At 38.4% G+C, this 22,656-nt stretch overlaps 1 protein-coding gene across 3 annotated transcripts in view; it reads left to right on the top strand.

Annotated features, from left to right (window-relative positions):
- The window catches only part of LBHD2 (LBH domain containing 2), a 939,756-nt gene extending 927,045 nt beyond the window's left edge, over window positions 1-12,711 (top strand). For all 3 annotated transcript variants that reach the window (XM_044074527.1, XM_044074526.1, XM_044074525.1), the window contains one exon: window positions 11,562-12,711. In XM_044074527.1, the coding sequence (XP_043930462.1) occupies window positions 11,562-11,644 (83 nt within the window). In that variant the 3' untranslated portion in view covers window positions 11,645-12,711. The remainder of the gene's footprint in view (window positions 1-11,561) is intronic.
- The last annotated feature ends 9,945 nt before the right edge of the window (window positions 12,712-22,656 follow it).

Here is a 22,656-nt window from a genome sequence, read left to right as displayed (position 1 = left end):
GTGAGTTATTAGTAGAGAGTTGTTACTGTACATGAGGCAATTGCTACACTCCTCAAGAGACTCAAGTCAACAAAGTTGGCAGGAGAAACAAAGGTGGTCCAACTGTCTATAATGCTAGGTTGAAGACTGTTGTCATGGGGTCTTTTCAGGATTGATCAAGAAAGAGCTTAGTGGAGGGATATGTCTGCCTGTTTTTTTTTTTTTGTAATTTAATAGGTTTCAGCTCACTAGCAGTATTTATTTGACTGGGAAAGTACTAAAGATGAGGGCTACACTAATGTGCTACAACTGTAATTAAGGGAAAAACTGTTGAATTAATCTGCCCTGCTATGGTGCACAACTACAAGACAGTGTGCAATGTTGTGCAATGTGCAAACAAGCAGAAACCTGCTCAAATGCAGGACTTAAATATCAGAAGCTAAAACCTTGAAAAAAATGTTAATGGTTCAAAAGGACCAATAAGGATGCTTATTCCAAGCCGTAGACCAACTACCCTTCACTAGACAGGTTCCAATCAGCAAGATACTCTCACTAGAGTGCAGAAAGGCCTCTATTCATCTGGCATCTCCACTCAGAGTTGTGGCTGGTAGCCCATCTCAGTTCAACTCGGTACAAACAAGCAGAAACCTACTCAAATGCAGGGCTTTAATACCAGAAGTTAAACACTTGAAAAATGTTTTAAAAAGGTTCAAAAGTACCAATGAGGATGCTTATTAGAAGCCCTAGACCAACTACCCTTCACCAGACAGGTTCCAGTCAGCACAATATTCCCACTAGAGTGGAGAAAGGCCCCTTCCAATTCAAGATGGCCTGGAAAACATGCTCAGAAGAAACAGACCCAGATCCAGCAAACCTGTATCTGGACTATGCTACAGCTACTAACTACTCTAGTTTCTGTGGGAACCACTAGAAAATGTTTAACACAGCAGAACAATAGCAGTGATACACTAAAAAAAACATTTAAAACAGCAGAAAATCAGCAAGGAGACCTTAAAGAATGTTTTAAACAACTAAAAAATCAGTTACTATGACACTGCTTAGTGGGAAAACCAGAACAAGCAGAACAGATTGCTTGCAATGGTGAAAAATACCAGCAAATACCTGAACAGTGAAAGTAGCAAAAAGAGCTTAGTAAACAGTAAAAGTAGCAATAACATTTGATTTAACAGGCACAGTAAGGTAGAAGATCAGAAGCCTCTAGTTGTCTGGTATCTCAGCTCAAAGTTCTGGCGGTAGCCCACCTCAATTCAACTCTGTATAAACAAACAGAAACCTGCTCAAATGTATGGTTTAAATACAGAAAGCTAAAAACTTTTAAAAAAGGTACAAAAGGACCAATATATAATTTTATATAATTATATATTTATTATTATTTTGTGTGTATGTGTGTGTGTGTGTGTGTGTGTGTGTGTGTGTGTGTGTGTGTGTGTGTGAGTGTGTGTGTCTATACAGAGGTCTAAAATACCAACAAAAATACTAAACAACTGGAAAACTAAAAAAAAAAGGCAAAACTATGGCTAAAAAGAACCCACAGACACTTTATCTTAGCACTTTTGTTCTCTTTAATGTTTCAGCATGAACTTCATCAGGAAAGTTTGTACAACACACACACACTCCTTAAAAAGACATTCAAATAATCATGTGATAAAGACAACCAATGCAAACAGTCTAAAAGTGGGCATTGCCACAAAATCATAATACTATTGGTTACTAGTCATTCATGCTCTACAGTGCATGCAGTTAAGTTTGGTTGAGCAGTATTGCTTGTTAGCAATTGATTTATGACTAAAATACCATACAAAATCTCATCTTCAAATCCTTTGTCTTAGTAAAAAACACTTGATATTGATTGATTCATTTAAACCAGGCAGTTTATCATCATTCAGCCTGACCTGCCAGAGTGTGTCTTTACAGTCTATAGGGTCTTGATGTCATCACTGAAATCCTCAACAAAAATAGAATCTAAAACAAAAAAGAAAATTTCTTGAAATCTTTACATGTAACAGTGTGCTTAGCCAACACATTTCTAAAATCCTTCTTCTTGATGGCTAACAAGTGTTTGTAGATTCTTCTCTTTAAATGCCTAATAGTTTTGCCTATGTAAAAACAACAACATGATTCACAAATAGCTGTATACACCACACGGTTGGATGAACAATCATATCTCCCTCTAGCCCATATAATCATGTCCAAATGTTTGAAATGGATGAAAGAAGAGTTAACAATGTGACGACATTGCTTACAGTGTCCACATTTGAAAGTCCCTAGGGGTAATGATGATCTTTTCTTTACTTCTAACTTCTCATTCCTCTCACATAATGTTTTAATGTTGACAGTTTTCTTCAAAGAAAACATAGGTCTATCACCTATTTCTTTCGCTAAATCATTGTTGCCAAAGATAACTTTCCAATTTTGTTGTATGTACTGTTTAACTGCCCACATTTCTTGACGTATGGGCAAAGGGAAAGACAAAAAAATTTAAATTTGTTCCACTTGCATCCAGAAAGTGTGATTCTCTAGTTGGTGTGTGAAAATCACCATAACACAATATTGGACGTGCCACACCAAATCTTAACTTCTCTACCTCAAGTTCTATTCATGCTAACCAATCTTCACTGTAACCTCTTTCTACGAATAACTTTTTGAGTAAAGTCACTTCTTCAGCAATTACTCCATTATCTGAAGTCAAACTACTCAAGCGAATGAATTTACCTCTTGACCACATTCATGTGGTGTGGATGGAGACTGTCATGATGCAAATATTGATTTGTAAAACTTTCTTTTCTGAAAATTTTACTGACAAAATGACCAGTCTGGACATCAAATGACAACTGAATGTCTAAGTAATTCAGACACTCTCCAAACTCTCCTACAGTAAATCTTAGAAAAGAAGTGGTGTTATTCAAATAGTTTACAAAACTCCAGAATTCTTCTCTGCTTCCTTTCCACAAAAAATCAAATAATTGATGAATCTTCTATAAAACAGAATCTTACCAGATAGTTTGTGTTTTTCCAAGAATTTTTATTCTCAAGTGGACAATGTTGGCAAAAGCTGGGGCAACCCTGGACCCCATTGCCACACCTGTTTTTTGCTTGAAATATTTCTTGTCAAAGGAGAAAAAAATTGTCTAACACCAGCTCCATTAATTCACATATGGTATTGACTTTGTCACCATCAAGACTGGAGTTGTTGACTAAATATTCCCTAAAAAAATCAATGCAAGTTTCCTGGCTGTTGACTGTATACAAAGATGTGACATCTAGAGAGGCAAAATAGAATTCCTCATTGACCTGCATATGGGTCTACTTCCATTCGCCAAAAAGTACACCTCTCTGAATCTCAAAAAGCTGAACTCACTTAAGCAAAAGTGCAGTTTAATGAAAATTCACTTTCACAAAACACAAATAAGCGAAATTAAAAAACAAAAGTAAAAACACTAAAAACAAACTTTTGCAGGAGGGCAAGCCCCCTGTACCCCCATGTGGGAAGCTGTACTCCACACACCCCCACTAATTATATATACTAACTCTGAGATTGCACTACAGTGGGGAAAAGGGCACATTTCCTTATTCTTACTGTACCACGACCTATATCAAAAAGTCCCAACTGCTCTAAACCTTACACTTCCATTAAAACACTAAAATAGAAGTAAAAAACACTACAGCTTTACTTCCACAGGATCCTGGATTGGCCAACAGGTATTCACATATTTGTATTTCACGAAAGAGCATTTTCGTTAAACTGCACTTTTGCTTAAGTAAGTTTGGCTTTTGCAGATTCGAAGAGGTATACTTTCTGTGAATAAAATATATATCAGTCTATTTCTAAATTTCAAACTTTCACAACTTTGAATTTCTTATGGTCGGTGTGATGCCCCTGCAATGTCCCAGTAATCAAGGATAATCAAGGAGCCTCAATCCTCACCACTAGCACCAGTGAGGGACGTGCACATTGGGAGGATGACAAGTACACACACAGTAAAGTAGAATTTCCCTTAAGAGCACACAGAGATCACAGTCAGTCTGGGGCTGGTTTCTCTCTCTTTATTCAGACCCCAAAAGACTCCCCACTGGCGCAGCTATAGAGTTAAGATCTTAGCCAAGTGGTCAAGCCAAAACCTTCAGCACCCTCTCTGTCCAACCAGTGCTTCGTGTCCCTGTCCAAGTAGCTGACACATACACACACACACACACACACACACACACACACACACACACAGACACACACACACTGGCACAGTTTCACTGGCTATGCCCCCTTCTGCCCAGACTATAAGGTAGTACCAGCAGCCACCAGCCACTCTTATCAGCTACTATAAGACCCTTCCCAAAGGGTGACCAGTTCTACTGTGTAATGTTATTATCCAAATGGTAAGTGTGTCCAAGGCCAGGACTAGTTAAGAGTGGCCTGTACGGTGTCACCAAATACATATGCAAGTACTCCAAGAGCTTAAATATCTCTAAACAAACCAGCCATAATTAAATGTTTTAAATATATTTAATAATAAGCAATAAAAGGACAAGACAATATTCAGTCACTCAGCACAGTGACTACAGAGTTCAGAAACACAGGAAATATTTTAAAACAACATTGCAGGACAGTTTCACATAAATACAGAAAACATCTAAACTAATCTTACTAGATTCCTATCTATCTCTAAAAGAGATTACTGTAATCTAGCACTTACTAGTAGCAAGTGCTGAAGCTGGATGTTTTCAGGTCCAAAGACAAATACAAAATGCACAGACTCACTCTCTCAGATAGTTCTTATTACTATCAAACATTTCTACTGGGTTATCTCAGATTACATCATTCCTTGTCACCTCTGCCTTCAGTTCCCAGGCTAACAGAACCTCTGTGTCAAAAATACTTATCTTTCAGAAGTTTGCCTGGAACTAGATTTCTTAAAACAGTTAAAATGCATTTACCTTTGAAACCTGTAATTATTTCTGTTTCCAGACAATAGAAAACATTTCTAGATAAACACCATCATAAATAATTCACTTATTTCTTAGAGTTTGCAAGTTAACTCTATTCTTTTCCAGTAGGGTGCACTGTGGTTACATTCTTGAAGCTCAGTACAGAATATACAGTTCATCACACACTTCTGCACCAGTAGTTTAATATACACATAACATATATTTTTCTTACATTTGTAAGACAAGCATACCGATCATGTAATTGTTCACAAATGACATAGAATTATTTACAACATTTCAGCTAGCTGGGCTGGCAGCCTTCACAATCCCCGCCCCCAAAACTCGAGCTAGTTTTTCAAGTGATCTTGAGAAATGTTGCTTGAGAGGGCTGAGCCTATCTGGGGATACCTTACGTTATTCCCTGTCTTGAGACCCCATCTGAGTTGGCATTGCTAACCCCCACTGTGATGCTGCACTGTCATGTCATATGCTTGCACCTCTAGGCTCCACCTTAGTAACTTGGCATTTTGCTGGCTGGCTCAATGTAGCCATGTTAAGGGATTGTGGTCTGTAACTACAGTGAATTTTCATCCATACAGATAAGGCTGAAGTTTCTGCAGTGCCCACACCATGACTAGACATTCATTGTCTACAGCTGCATAGCATTCCTCCCTGGATTGGAGCCTATGACTGAGATAAACCACTGGGTGCTCTTCTTCCTCTGAAGAAATCTGGCTAAGTACAGCCCCCACCCCGTGGTTTGAAGCATCCACCTGCACAACAAATTATTTGTTGTAATCTTGACTGGCTAATACAGGTGGTCCTCCCAAAGCTCTTTTACGCTTCTGGAATGCCTACTCACATGCTGGGGTCCACACTAGTTTATCTAGCCTGTTTCTTTCTTGTCAGGTCTGTGAGGAGAGCAGTTATGGTACTATAACTGGGGAAAACCTTTCTGTAGTACCCTGCTGTCCCTAAAAATGCCCTCACCTGCTTTTTGGTAACAGGTGCAGGCCATGCCTGAATGGCTTCCACTTTGGCCAATTCTATCCTGATATTACCACTCCCCACTCTATGTCCCAGGTAGGAGACCTATGTCATACCCACCTGACATCTGCTGGGCTTAATGGTCAACTCTGCCCTCTGTAGTCTGCCCAGCACCTCCCTGACATGCTGAAGGTGCTCTTTCCAAGAATGGCTCTAGATGACAATATAATCTAGGTAAGCAAGGGCAAAATCATCTGCTCCTGCTAGGATATGATCTACCAGCCTCTAGAAAGTTGCTGGGGCATTCTTCATCCCAAAGGGCATCTTTGTGAAATCATACAAGCCAAAAGGAGTCAAAAAGACTGATCTCTCCCTAGCACTTGGAGTCAAGATCACCTGCCAGCAACCCTCTGTAAGATCAGTGGTGGTAAGATAATTAGCCCCACACAGCTGCTCTAGGGCTTCATCTGTCCTAGGCATGGGGTAAGCATCTGACTTTGTGTGACTATTTAATTTCCTGTAGTCCACACAGAACCTGGTGCTGCCATCCTTATTTGGTACCAGCATCACTTGGGAGGCACAGGAACTGCTGGACCCCTGGATTATCCCTAGTTCCAAAATTTCCTGTATCTCATCCCTCAAAGTCTGTTTGACTCTCTCAGGCACCCTGTAAAGGGCATGCTTAATAGGCCTTTGCGGTCCTGTATCCACATGGTGCTGCACCAGGTGGGTGCACCCTGGTTTTCCAGTGAACATGTCCCCAAACTCCTGTAACACTGCTCGAATTTCTCAAACCTGGATAGGAGATAGCTGCTGGGACATTGCTACCCATTCCACTGAGGTGTCATTCCGAGCCTCACTGAAGACATCAGTCACCAGATCCCCCTCAGACTTCTCCTGCAATCCACTGAAAATACTCAGCACAAGGGCCTCCCTATCATGGTAAGGTTTTATCATGTTAACATGGTACAATTTGTGCCCCTGCCTCCTGCCTAGAAGTTCTGCCATGTAGTTAACATCACTGACATTCCTTACCACCTTGTAGGGTCCCTCCCAGGGTGCCTGCAGTTTGTTGTGTCTGACAGGAATGAGAAGCATTACATGCTGCCCTACAGCATACTCTCTAGCTTGAGCATTCCTGTCATACCAGACCTGTTTCTGCTGTTGGGCTTCTGCCAGGTTCTCTTGGGCCAGGACCATGAGTTTCCTGAACCTTGTCTTGAGGTTTGGATGTATGCCACAACAAACTCCTTGTGGGATTCACACTCACCCTCCCACTCATCTCAAATTAAATCTACAGGTCCCCTTACCCTATGCCCTCACAAAAACATAAAGGGTGAAAAACCTGTGTGTTCCTGAGGAACCTCTCCGTAAGAAAACAACAGATAGGAAAAATATTTGTTCTACTCCCTCTTAAACTGGTCTGCAAATGCCTGTAGCATCATCTTGAGTGTTGAGTTTAACCTCTCAACAAGACCATTAGTCTGAGGATGGTATGGGGTGGTATTTAGATGCTCCTCTCCACAGTACTTCCACAGACAAGGCAGCAGGTCTGACATGAAATTGGCACCTCTGTCAGTATTTTTCTGGGAAACCTACCCTGCTGAAAATCTATAACAAAGCATTTGCCACCTGTTCTGTCTCAATGGTGGACAGAACCACTGCCTCAGGGTATCCAGTAGCATAATGGATATACTGTGTCCCTGTGGAACTTGGTGTACTCAGAGGTCCCACAATATCCATAGCTACCCTCTGAAATGGCTCCTCAGTCACAGGCAAAGGCATCAAAGCAGCGTTCACCTTGTCTCCTGCCTTGCCTACCTTTTGACACTGCTGACAGGTCCTGCAGCACCCTGTTATATCTCTGGAAATCCCAGGCCAATAAAATGTCTGCATAATACATCTCTTTGTATGTTTTATTTCCATATGACCTGCAAAGGGAATATCGTGGGCTATGACTAGAAGTGCCAGATGGTAGGCTCTGGGCACTACCAACTGTTGTATTCTCTCACACTCTAGCCCTCCCTCAGGGGTCACTCTCTGTACAGTAACCTTTGTCTTAGTATGCAGAATCCCCATTCCCTTGAGAATCAGGTGCCTCACTAGCTACCTCTCTCAGGCCTTGTAGTGTAGGGTCTGAGAGCTGAGCCTGTCTCAACTCTCTCTTTGTAACCCTTCCCAGCTCCCGTTCCACAGGAAGTCTGTTATCCTCTGATAGCAGTGCCTCACTGTCAGCCTGGGTACTACTACTCACCTCTGCCCTTACAGTCACTCTGTCCAAGAGAAAATCAGTACCCACAACTAGCTGGGGCTCACCTTCAGTCTCACTGCTACAGGGTAGCTCCCTTCCTGAAGTAACCACCTCACCAGTCCTAGCTGCAAGTGTGTGGTCTGTCTGGGTCTCCCCCAGGCTACCAGAATGACATGCTTGTCTCCAAGCCTGACTGCTTGTAACTGCATGAACCCATGGTACTGCATTATCAAAATCATTCCCGATCAGGACATCTGCAGGGTGCTAGTTTGGTACCCCTGTTATCTCAAGACAACCTACTGTTGGAATTTTGTCATTCCCACTTACTGGCTCTCCCATCTTTTGTTCCCCACCTTGCCTCTGTGGACATCTATATGTTACATGGCCCCACTGGTTTAATTTAAAACATTCAGCCCTAGGTTCAGGATGTGTACCTGGACTAGTGGCTTCCCCTGCTACTGGCAGATTTTGTTGGGGCAGTCCAGGCTGCCAACCATTGGGTTTCCTTAGACCTATGAGCAGCACTGGGTGTCCCTTTCTTGTGCAGTGATGCCCTGCTTGCTAGGTATAGGTCTCCCTTCTTCCCCAACTCATCTACAGTAAGGCATTGTCTATCAGCTAATGAGATCCTCATGTCCTCAGGCAAAGTGCTAAGGGCTTGTTCCCTCAGCAAAAGGTCTGCCAGCCCTTCAAAAGTGGTGACCTGACATCCACTCACCCACCTATGAAAATAAGTGCTTAGTTCAGCAACATATTCACACACACTTTCATCTGTCTTGCATCTATGCTCATGGAAATTTTTCCTATAAGCTTCAGGTGTTATCTTAAAAAATTCTAGCAAACAATTCTTTACAACATTATAATTTAAACAATCAGTATCAGATAGCTTGGAAAGAACAGTTACAGCTTTACCATGGAGTAAGGAGGTCAGGAACTGTACCCAGAGCCTTGGTCAACATCATACTGTTTACATACCCTCTTAAACATATGAATGAAACTATCAAAAGTATCCACCTCTGTAAATTGTGGAAGAAATCTACTGACCTTTGTTGGTTCTGGGGTTCAGTTACTCCCTTTCTCATTACCTCCATGACTCTGGTGAAGAGTTAGCATCTCCTTTTCATGTTGCCTTTGCCTCTCCTTCTCCTCAGTGTCCAGGTGTCAGAGTTTCTCATTTTCTTCAGCCTTCAGATGTTGCAGTTTCTCATTTTCTTTAGTATCTAGACACCTCAGTCTCTGCTGCTTCTATTTCCAAACACTTGGCCTCCAACTCAAGTCGCATTAACTCCAGACAGATTTTTAAGTCCTCTGTGGAAAGGGTGAGCTGTCAATTTTCTGAGAGCTGTACATCTCCACGGCCAGTCTGATTGTCCTCCTGATTGCTATTCTCTGATGCAGCTGTGACTAAAGCTGCAATTATGTCTGCCTTAGTGAGGTTGGCATGCACTAGTCCTTTAGTCTGGCACATTTCAGCCAACTGTCTCCTTGTCAGCTTGCCATACTCCTCTGCTGACATGCTTGCCTGCTCTCCTTGACTAACTAAGCTAATAAAAAAAACTAAACAATTGTGAAATGAACTCTGAATGTTCACTGTGTGGCTGATTGAGAGTGCAAACACCTTCAGTAACCACTGTACACAAGCTGCAGGAATTCAATATCCCACCACTACAAGCCAATTAATATATGATGTGGCTATCTCACCACTTCAAACAATTAATATGTGATGTGGCTATCTCACCACTGCCAAATAATTAATATGTGATGCCCCTGCACTGGCCCAGTTATCAAGGAGCCTCAATCCTCACCACTAGCACCAGTGAGGGACATGCTGATTGGGAGGATGACAAGTACACACACAGTAAATTACAATTTCCTTTAAGAGCACACAAAGATCACAATCAGTCTGGGACTGGTTTCTCTCTCTTTATCCAGATCCCTAATAAGACTCCTCACTGGCACAGCTGTAGGGTTAAGATCTCAGTCAAGTGGTCAAGCCAAAATCTCCAGCTACTTCTCTGTCCAGCCAATGCTTTGTGTCCCTGGCCAAGTAGCTCACACACACACACACACACACACACACACACACACACACACACACACACACACACACACACACACACACACACACGCACACACGCACTCACACACACACACACGCACTCACACACACACACACACACACACACACACACACACACACACACACACACACACACACACACACACACACACACACACACACACACACACACACATACACACTTTGAAATTTGATTAATATACAAACACACAGACACTCCTGGGGAAGGCTGGCACAGGTTCACTGGCTATGCTCCCTTTTGTCCAGACTATAAGGTAGTACCACCTGCCACAATCCACTCTTATCAGTTACTATAAGGCCCTTCCCAAAAGGTGACCAATTCTACTGTGTAATGTTACTATTACGCAAATGGTGTGTCCAAGGCCTAGACTATTTAAGAGTGGCCTATACAGTGTCACCAAATAGATATTTAAGTACACTAAGAGCTTAGGTATCTCTAAACAATCATAAAACAGTTAAAACACATTTACCTTTGAAACCTGTAATTATTTCTGTATCCAGATAATAGAAAGAATTTCTAGCTGCAGACATTCTGTCTCTTAGCTGAGATAAACACCATTGTAAACAATTCACTTATTTTCTTAGTTTGCAAGTTAACTTTGTTCTTTTCCCGGAAGGTATATTGTGTTTACATTCTTGAAATTCAGTACAGAACATACAGTTCAACACACACTTCTGTGCCAGTAGTTTAATATACACATAACATATAGTTTTCTTACATTTGTAAGACAAGCATACCAATCATATTACTATTCACAAATGACATAGAATTTTTTACAAAATTCCAGCTAGTTGGGCTGGCAACCTTCACAGTCGGGACCATAATATCAAAGTTTTGAAACTTCAAACAGTTTAAATTGAGATCACTGTACAGCACTGAACAGTATATTTCCAATTTTCCTCACTGTAGTGTGATCTCTGAGTTGGAATATTTAATTAGCAGGGAATGTAGGGGGGTGTAGAGGGGCTTGACCCCCTGCAGAAACATAAAAAAAAAGATTTTTTTCTTTTTATTTATTTTTTTTATTTAAATTTCAAAGTTTCAAAACTTTGATCTTATGGTCTCGACCATAAGATTCGAAGTAGTGTTTGTGGGAGTGTTTTGTGTCTTTTCCTGGGGCAGAAAAACAGAACCTTAATCAGTATTATTACAACTGTGCTGCAGTTCAAGCCAATATTCGGCAATGGAAAAAAATCATTTATCTTTTAATGACTATATATTAAAATCGTATTTGTGAGAAATTTAAAACAGCATATGTGGTTATGTATCTTATAATTAACCTAAGTATTTCTGTGTTTCAGCCATTGCTTCACTACCACATCCAGGTGCAGAAGAAAGTTCGGATACTATAGAAAGCGAGACTGCTGGAATTGATAATAACTGACCTGTTCTGTCCAGTCAACACTTCTCTCAAATTACACTGTGAGGGTCTGGATGTGGATTAGAGCATTCTGCAAAGGATTGCAGAGAACTGCATTATATTACAAGGGAAGACAATATTTTATCTGTCAGTAGATCAATGTAAAATGAGTTTTATATAAAAATACAAAAGGTTTTGTTAAACGTGATGAGCTTTCAGTTTAGCTTTATGACAGACCTGAGATGTTGTCTTACAAGTAAAGGTAATGGAGGACAAAATTAGAGTAACACAAGTCCACACAATGCAGTTTATTTTTGGTGAAGGGTAGAGTGACTTGGTAGGTACAGATGCCAAAGCTGGATAATATTTCTCACTAACTACTGGGGCAATCTTATTTTATTGAATTCTAGATTTTGGCTTAATATTTTAGGGTGCATTGAGGAGTCAGGTAACTAGCTGACATTGCTAAGAAAATTTTCAATTGAAAATGTATATTTTTCCTAGTAGTTGAAAGTCATCACTGTGATTTTTGTAATTGTTGTTGAGATTAGGAATTAAACTAAGAATTGTTTGTTTTTGTTGTATTTTAAGTACTAAAATATAAAACAACAATAAAATAAGAACAAAAATGATAAAATGTTCTTTATGACATTCCAAAAATATCATAGCTGTAATGTTAAAATTGATAGTATATAATTAGATATATATAATTTCAATTACATATCTAGATGAATCAAGAGAAAACATAAATTTCTACATACCAGCTTTATGTGTTCAACTTGCTTTAATGTGATAGATGTGCATATTTTTACAATATGAAATCTAGCTGAGGGAAATAATTACTTGCAAATTGAATTCATTTTAAATGCTTGTATTTCTTTCTTTAGTTTTACTTTATAATATGCCATTGTATTTAAAGCTAAATTATTGATGTGTACACTAGTCTGTATGCTAGCTGTGCTGTGTAGCAGTAGGAATCTTGTGTTAGATGCCCCTAAAAATATCACAAAATTCACATTTAAACAAATACTACTGTTCCTCATGTAATCATTTCATTTATACTTCTGAAATAAAATTACTTTTCACACGCATTTTCTGAAGAAAGTGTATTGATGAAGTTGTAATTATTATTGAATTGTATCTATTTGTTTTGTTTGCCATAAGCTGGTTCCAAGAATAAGATAAGTTTAAATGTATGAACCAATAAAAACCAGTATGACCAATAGATATAAAATATGTGAATGGCTTAACATGGTGAACTTCAGCTGAAAGGAGAGCTTCACATGGGCACACCATCTCTAAATGAAAGTTGTCTGTAAAACATCATTATGAACCCTATAATTTTTTCAGTGCTGTATTTTTCCAGAAATAATATCATTTTTTCCTGTTCTATTTCATTTATGTGTACTATGTGTTTTCTTTCCAGGCTTCATGAGCTTAAATGTTAAACATTTTGTCTAATAATTTGGTATAGTGCTGTGCTGTTCATTATCAGAAGTGCATGACAGTTCTGTTCTGTTATTATAGGGAGTGCCACCTTTTCAAATACCCAAGGTGAGAATTTTTTTGTAGAAACATTGAGATTTTGCAGGGCAAAACATACCCATGGTCAGTGCAAAGGACATAGCTTAATTTTTTTGCCATAATCAAAACTTATTCTTATATCATTTCAGTTGCTTATGCTATGTCATATAACATTTAGGTGTTTCAGATACAAAATAACTGCTTTATGCAACTATTAAAGAAAACTTAAGCAATATGTTTTGTCCAAAAATGTCAGGCCATTTGCCATTTTTTAGTTTTGTCACAGGGCAAAACTGCCCAAAGAGGGACTGGTCCCTCACAAAGAGGGAGAGGTGGTAGCCCTAACTGTAAAAAAATAATTAAATACACATTTATAACCCTCACTTCAGCTTAAACATAAGAGAAAGGCATTATAAACAATGTGAATTGAAGATGTCAGTTAGTTTCACAAATCCATCGTAGTTGAAGGTTGTGAGATTTACATAAGGGAAAAGGCAATGTCTATCTAGAAGGTTCAGCAGTCCGCATTAATTTGGATGAACAAGGATGTGTTATCAAATTTAAGCTGCCAGCTTTATTACCCATTCCCAGTCACTGCTTTACATAGTAGAAATATTGCATTGTATGGAGCTATAGGATTATTTTATGGTGTCTACTTATGTAAATGAGTAGCTTTTGAGTATACCATATTCCACCAAACCCATTTTATTAAACAGGCTATTACTGAAAATGTTTGTAACTTAAAAAAAAAAAAAACTGTCTGTCTTGTCTAGTAAAGTTCATGTGCACCCCACATGACAGTGACGATTTACTGGATGCAAAAAAAAACAAACAAACAAACAAAGAAAGCTTGCCTTAAAGCAGCAATTGTAGCAAAATAATGCCTTTAAATTGAAATTTTACATTTTTTGTTGCAATTGAGTGTGGTATGTGGACCAAGACCAATATCAGGTCCGCCAAGAAGGAACACAATTGAAATGTTACAAAAAGAAGCATTGGCAAGGCAAACCAACAGCACTGAACAAGTAGGTATATTATATACTGTATTGTACTATACTGTACTCTGGATTGTGTGAATCTGCTGAGACAGGCAATATATTTGGCTGCTTTAAAAGGAAAAAAGGTGTCCTGGTTGGTTGCACTACATTTTGGGTGACTATGGGAAAACAGTTATTGATCAGTGAGTCAGATACTGTAAGAAAAAAAGAAGAGTAAGAAAGATAATTTAAAAGGAGCATGTAAGTAATCGTGCAGAGTATCATACCTTGCCCAAATTGTTATGCTATTACAACTACCATAGTCTTTGGAAGGAGTTAATAGATATGTGAAGGGCATAAACCTGCAAACAAAAAGATGTGTGAAGAGAATTATAAGGTAACCATTTAAAATCTCAGGACTCACACTGCTTAGTCCTGAGATTTTTGAGACTGACATGCTGAAAATACTAAGCCTGAAATTTCCATTTCTTGGACTATTCCTTTTTCTCCAAGGTATGATTGTCTTAGAGTTATATGCTGCGGTGGTACGGCAATAGCATTGTTACCTCACAGCAAGAGGTTCTCCCGTTCGATTCTCGGCTGGGCTTGGGAGTGCCTTCTGTGTGGAGTCTGCATGTCCTCCCCGCGGTTGGGTAGAGTTCGAAAGACATGCGTGCGTAAATGGGCATGCCTTCGTTGAAGGTTGAGCGTCGAGCTGGCACCTTGGCATTTCATAAAAATCTACTGCCAATCATTAGCGGACCAGAGTTCCACTGTGGTGACCCCTTACCGGGAAAAGCCAAAAGGCAAACAACAACATGATTGTCTTAGAGTTGGTATATATAACTCTGGGGGAATATGGGGCACTTGCCCTCCACATCAGGGGTACAGTTGGGATTTGCTCCCTGTAAAATAACAAGTTCAATATTTGTTCTTCTTTTTCTTTTTTTTGTTAGTGTCATGGGCCGAATGCAGACTGAGGTCTGTAGAATTTGGAAAAATGTAGAAGAAAAATGTCACTGATTTGGATGACGGATGTAGCTATAAAATTGTCTCTGCAAAATGTTCTGAACTGGCTTTTATTTTTATTTTTTGCTTGTTTCAGTTTGTATATTTGTTTATCTTGCACATTGCAGAGGTTCAAGTTTCTATTTAAAATTGCCAGTTATACTCCAATTATCTATAAAATGTTTCTGTCACTTACTTCCACAAAAAAAGTATTTTTTTTTCATTTGTCATCTTAAAAGCTTTTAGAATGTTTTATCATTTTTTTAACAATGGAACCTTAACTGTAGTACTTGAAATTCTTACTGCAAACAGACATATTATGTTTTCATTTTTTTTCTTTTTTAAGTGTGCTGTAGGTAATGCTAAGACCTGCATTTACAATATTTTAAGTATATGCTGTGAGTATGAAGTACTTGCCAAATAACCAGATCAGATTGTGCAGAAATATTACATGAAAAGAATTATAAATGGAGAATGTTTCTTTTGGGTGCTTAGTATATGTGAGGAAAGGACAGTGATTAATTTGCAGAAAAGAGACAAGAGGATATAAAATCTCATTCCCTATACCCAGATTTTGTGACCTTTATATGAGGTCAGGTAGTTACCATCCTTTTGTAGGCTTAGAAATCAGTTTCATTACAAGAAATGACTGTGAGGATCCCACAGAGACTAACTTTGTGAAATAAAAATGTTATGTTTTTTTCTGATTAGTATCCCACAGTCCATCTGGAACTGGGATAAATGATGTTATTTGGCATGTGCATGTTATGCTGATTAGGTTACAGACTTTTGGCTGGATGTACATATTTTACAAATGTCTTTATTCATATTTTTAATGTCTGCAGATAGATATGAATGATGGAGTTGGGTCTTACCTTCTGGCATGAAAATGTTTCTGTGGCAATTCATTTAGCAGCTGGCATTTATAACCCATTTTGCACTTACGTGCAATTTGATTACATAAACCATTCCCTGTTTTACAGTCTGTGTTCACTGTGAGACCCTTACTCCTGAAAGCTGACAACAGTACTTGTAGTGTTCATTAGGTATGGTGAGTGGGTACTTCACCTCAGATACTGCTTGTGTTGCTTGCTATGTAATCATATCCACAGGTACTCACTAATGCCTGTGTGGCGGGTGTTTGGTCTCCAGAGCATTGGATGATGCATACCATGCTGGTAGACAGTTTAGACCCTGCACCAGTCTGTGAGATGGAAACTCTGTCAAAAAATATGGAGAAGCTGTAGCAGGGATTTCTTTAGTTTCAACACATTGCTGCAATATGTGACTACTGTTTTATAGTCTCTTTGATCCTGTATTGTGTATGTCACTGGAAAATCTGCTATGTTCTCTTAGTCTCTAGTTTTACAAATATATATATATATATATATATATATATATATATATACAAATATATATATATATATATATATATATATATATATATATATATATATACAAATATATATATATATATATATATAGGTTCACTTTATAACATCGAAATATTGAAATGTCAAATTTCAGTATCTCGAAGCTATAAAGTCGAATGTTACAAATAGCGAACGTTCATAATCGCGAATTTGAATATATCTCGAAAATATGTTGAATTTGCGGTTATGAAGTTACGCTACGTAATGTCCGGGTTTGTGTTTTGGTGGTGCGGTGCCGTGTGTGGATGTAGGTGTTATGTCAGGTAAGTGAGTGTTTTGTAAGGGTTTTGAGTGGGAGTTAGAGTGTGTGTGAGGGATTGGAGAATGTGCGTGTGTGAGTGAGCTTTTGTGTTGTGTTTGTGCGATCTCGGAGTTAGTATATATAAGTAGGGGGGGAGGGGTGCAGCCCCCATGGGGTGCAGGGGCTTGTCCTGCTATGTGTGTGGGTTCTGTATGTGTGTTGTTTTTCTATGTTGTGATGCGGGTGTTGTGTTGTATGTTAAGTGTAGTGTGTGCGGTGTTTTCGGTTATGTGGTTTCGCGGTTTTTGTTTGTCGGTGTTTTTGGATTCGGTTTTATAGTCTCGAGATACTGAAATTCGATATTTCAGCATTTCGAGGTTATAAAGTGAATCTATATATATATATATGTATATATATATATATATATATATATATATATATATATATATATATATATATATATATATATATATATATATATATATATATATATAAGTAAATCACTTAAGCAAATGGTACCCAGAGGTCAACTCAGGAAAGGAGAATCTAGATCCTTTACCTGGTTAACAACAACAGCAAATTAATAATAATAATAATAATAATAATAATAATAATAATAATAATAATAATAATTTCCTGCATGCCATATGTCACAGACTGGTAACTGTAGATTACTCCTTTGCTTTCAGTTTCTTTACTGTCATGTTGATTCTTTCTTGCTACAAAAATTCTTGCTGCCTGTACCTTGAATACTGAAAACCAGCTGTGGTGTTTGCAGACATACTCTGCATGCAGACTTATGTCACTGACATCTTGTTTTCCTGAGCTGTGTCATGCCCCACTATCCTTTTTTGGCCCACATGTTCCTCTACCACTCACATCTACTCTAGCCCTGTGAAACTATCCATTCCCTTCCCACAGGGACACTGACATCTCACTGTAAGCTTTACAATAGGTGGCCCCTACCTGCCTAGGGTAAATGCAGCCTTACTGGCCTTGAAGATGGTGAGTTTGCTATCCTTAAATTCACTGGAACAAGAGGTGGTTGGTGGGTTTCATGTATATTGCATAAAGGAGGTGATTATATGCAAGAAAGAATAGAAAAACCCTAACCAGGGTTAAGCATGCATGTGCATCACTGTGCACAATGCTATACCAACTCAAGCCCATAACCCACCTATCAAATGGCACCTTGTACTTAACTGAGTATTCACAGGTCTTCACTGGAAAACAGCCAGTCACATGGACAATCATATCTCTCAAACTATTAGCACAGGAAATCTGGATAAAGCAAAAAGTAATGGGGTGAAATAAAGGCCTAAAACAGTGATACATTTTAAATATTGCTTGTATAAACTTAGAAAGTTAGTAGAATAAAAGGTTTTGTGTTGCCAAGTATTTTCTATAGGATAAGAATTCTGAAATTCAAACATCTGTCATTATTTAGTAAATTCAGACCTCAGTGATTTACCAGAAAACCACAATGTTTTTGTGGAACAGACCAAAAAATATGAGGCAAAAAATCTGGACATTCTGTAAAAATCTGAACAGCTGAGAATTATGTGCAGAACTCCCAACCTTTCTCATGGGATGATTGAACTGGAAAATGCTGCTCTTTCCCACCCCCCCCCCCACTTGGCTCTTCTAATATGTAAACATTAATCAAACTGGAGGTTATCAGGGTTGTAGATAGGCCTACAACAATGTATGCCATGGAATTAGATATGCTACTCTTTTATGATGCATTTATTTTTTGCTTCATAACAACACTTGTATAAACAACTGCACTGTCTTGCTACATAGAACTTAAAAAAAACTAATTTATAGTTCTCTTTGTAGTCATATTCTTATGCAATAATGCTGTATTACCAATTTTCCATTGTCCACAGTATTTATGCAGGTCATATATGGTGTTCATTCTGATTGCACAATGTTGTACAGGATGGTAATATGGGTTCATATGCTGGACAGAGTATTTGTCATGGTCAGCTGCTAGGAATTTCCCTGATGTCTGCTGGCCATGTCACCTAACATCTACAGGGGACCATCTACTTAAGTTGCAACTCCATAACCCAGTGATTCCAGGCAGTCACATACAGTATGTGTTGCAGATGACTGTCACATTCTTTTGTTGATTTACCATTCTGAATGCCTTATTTGTCTGCTACATTACTGAATTCATTGGCTGCCATTGCCATGGCACATGTTTTGCTATATAATGCCCACTGCTTCGTTATTGCAATGAGGCTGCCAGTAAGGTGGATGACTCGATGCTGCTCTCTGTCCCTTAGTTCATTTCTTTCGGCTTTAAGGGCTCTGGACTAATTGCCCTCCATCAACGTATCTCTCTTAAAATTATATCTAGTTCTACACTAGACACACAGGCATCCCAGTGTCTTGTAGATAGACCATAGCTGAGACTGAAGCCAAGAATTAGGGGACTTGAACTAATTACTCCCTTCAGGTTGCCATCATTTAATCCTCTTGGACTAACAGGCTGTATGGTCCTCATCATGAAAGCATGGCTAAGATCAAGACCAAGCTTTAGGGATTCTAAACTAATTGCCATTGACCGATATAGTGTCTCTACATCAGTCTAAAAGGTAATATAGTGCCCTGTTGTGGATGCATAAGTGAAACTATAGCCACGCTTTTAGGGCTCTGTAATAACCATTCCGTTTAAATTATTTTCATTCCTTAGTAGATGGACATGGGGTATAGCCTCTTATCATGGGAGCATAGCAGAGACTAACACCATCTTCAGGGGCTCCAGACTATTTGCCCTTCCAAATACTACCATTCCTTCTAATAGATGAATAAGTAACACAGTCCCTCGATGAATCAACACAGTAAAGATTGAGGCAAAGGTTTAGGGACCATAGACTAATTGCTTCCCTACAGATGTCTATCATTCCTTCTCTATGATGGACATGAAACCAAGGCCAAATCTTTGGGACTCTGAACTAGTTATTCTATTCAAATTAATTAAATTTCCCCTTCCAGATGGACCTTGAGCACAATGATGCATTGTAGAAGTGTGGACATGAAATCAAGGCCAAATCTTTGGGACTCTGAACTAGTTATTCTATTCAAATTAATTAAATTTCCCCTTCCAGATGGACCTTGAGCACAATGATGCATTGTAGAAGTGCAGCTAAAATTAGGATTGAGTTTGGTGTGGGATTGGGATGACAAATATTGTTAATGACTTTCTCACGTTTGGTATTAGCTTGGAGTTGCTTGTCAAGCTTACTTTCACTATCATGTTGATTCCTTCTTGTTACAAAAATCCTTGGTGCTTCTACCTTGAATGCTGAAAATTATCTTTGGTATTCGCAGACACACTGTGCATGCAGACTTATATCTCTGACATCATGTTTTCTGGAGCTGTGTTGTACCCTGACATCTTGTTTTCTGGAGCTGTGTTGTGCCCCACTATCTTTTTTATTTTTACCCTTATGCTCCTCTACCAAGCAACCCAAACAGTACATCTGAGGTATAGTACTCACTCACTATGCCTAATGAACATTGCAAGTACTGTTTTTATTTTATTTTTCCCCATGCTGAGTTTATAAAAATAACCTTAGGTTAAACAGTTTATCACTTTATTTCTGAATATCTTCTCTGTAATTTAATCATATTAATTTACCTTTAACTTCCATACTTGTCTGTTGATGTTACTCTTTCCTCTTCTGCACTGTTAAACTCCTCATTTGCTATTTCAGTCACCTTTCTGTGCTAAGCCCACCTTAATTTAAATTCAGGATTCTTTCTTTCTTCCCAGCATACTTCAAATGTAGTATCCATATGAACGCTCTGCTACCCGTGCTATTTTTCTGTCTGCTATATTTCATTCCCTTCTAGAACTGAATGTATCCTTCTTTTACTTTCTTTTACTCATTAGCATTAGTGGTACCATATTTAGAAGCATCATATTTGTACTGTGCTGCAATTTTTACAAAGATTGGGTATAAGAAAACAACAGTATCTATAAAATATTATTTGTCTCCTCTGTTCAAACATATAGACTTTATTTGCTTATTCATGACCACAACAGAAACAACACTGTATTATAGTACTACTGTGCACTGGCTTGGCTTGGATCATAGATAAGAGTTTGTTTTAAGTTACTTTGAACTAGTTTTCTTCAAGTTAGTAGGCTGCCTTCACTTGCTTGTTTATAAGACAGTAGAAACATGTTTAGAAGTTAGTGCTGGGCCTGCAATATGTTTTAATTAAATGATTATACTATTGCCATTTTAGCCAGCTTCTTCTTGCTTTAATATATGCCAATGTAGTAGCAGCATATAAAATAGGAGCATGTTTGAAACAGCTCTGAGATAAGATAGCTGTGTTTTTTTTTAAATTACCGGGAATTATCTTCTCTGAGGTTAATGGACTTCTCTAACTTGCATAATTGTATTACAAGCCAGTATCTGCTAATTTAGAAATGAGTTCCTTCAGTTTACTGTGCTGTGATTATTTAATTATACTATTGTCTGTTTCTGCAGCTTTAAGGAATCTGGGCTACGTGCTCCCTTCAGTTTACTGTCATTCTCCATATAAGATGAAGAACAACTGAGAATACTGTCAATATTAGTCTGAAATTGTGCAAGCTTATGGTATTGATCTGTTGGCATTATTTTGGCATTTACTGAAGATTTTTGTGCAGGCTTTCAGGCATGCAAAACAACAACACATTACTTCTCTTAGAACGCTCTTGAACCAAATGTAAATAAATAAAGCTTCAGATAACTTTTTCAACATAGATAAGTACAAGTGAAATGAATTGCAGTACGAAGTAGTTGTGGTTCAATTAAATTTTCTTCTGATAGTAATTTAGAAAAGAGGTTGATAACATTATCACCAAAAGGGAGAAGGAGTGTAGTGGAGATTAATTAAGTAAAAAGAAAATAAATAAGTACAGCAAGAGGGAGTATGGATTTAGGTGTGTTGTGCTCATCATGTCTTAAGTGAAAGTTTAGGGAGTTAGAAGAAGCTGGATGTCTTTTGAGCATTCATGTACTTGTGTAGGTAGGAGACATTATGAAATACATTATGGAAGGGGTCTGGTATTAGGTAACAGCATCAGTAGAGAAACATGTGCAATAGACATCTTTAAAGAGCAAGAATTCAAATTAATTTCTAAATTGTGTAAGGAACGGTGGAGTGTTTTTTAAGAGATGATAAAAGGGATTCCCAGAAGTGTGGACCTAGTTTGGAAAAGCTGTGATATGAGCAATGTAGCTTTAAGGATGGAGGTTATGTTAATGAAGGAGACCCTAATAAGAGTTTTACCCTGTATGAGATAGTGATCCAGTGAGCCTTGGCTAAGATTTAGAAGTGATGTTGTGCCTTTAGGGAGAGTGTATTGAATCTGCATTTGTTGTTAGCAGCACTTTTTAAGGTGGAGAGTTTTTCCTTGGAGGGTGAGTCTACAAGCAGTAGACCATATTCAAGTTGAAAATGGAGCATGCCTTTGCCAAAGGCTATCTTACCTTCAGGGGTGAGAAAGTAAGAGATTTTGGTTGCCCAGAAGAGTTGTGTATTCATTTTTGCTTTTGATTTTAAGTGAATGATGTTCGAAGTTAAGATGTTGATCCAACCAAATTCATAGGTAGTGAAAATGTTTTGCGGTTTCATTGAGGGTCAGTTTGTATACCTGCCAGTTGCTGTGGACCTTGGAGAGATTGGGTTTAGTATCAAATATTAAGCACTTTGCTTTTTTAGTTTTAAGTAACAGTTTTTTTATAATTAGTTACAAAATTGAGACATACTTTCTTGTAGTTGTTTTAGACCACTGTATCACTGAAATCAAGGATAATGGGTAAGACTGGAATGTCTGCTTGAAGT

Source organism: Protopterus annectens, chromosome 6.part0, assembly GCF_019279795.1.
Source record: "Protopterus annectens isolate FY-2018-M chromosome 6.part0, PAN1.0, whole genome shotgun sequence".
Taxonomy (NCBI): domain Eukaryota; kingdom Metazoa; phylum Chordata; order Ceratodontiformes; family Protopteridae; genus Protopterus; species Protopterus annectens.
This window is presented reverse-complemented; position numbering and strand designations above follow the sequence as displayed.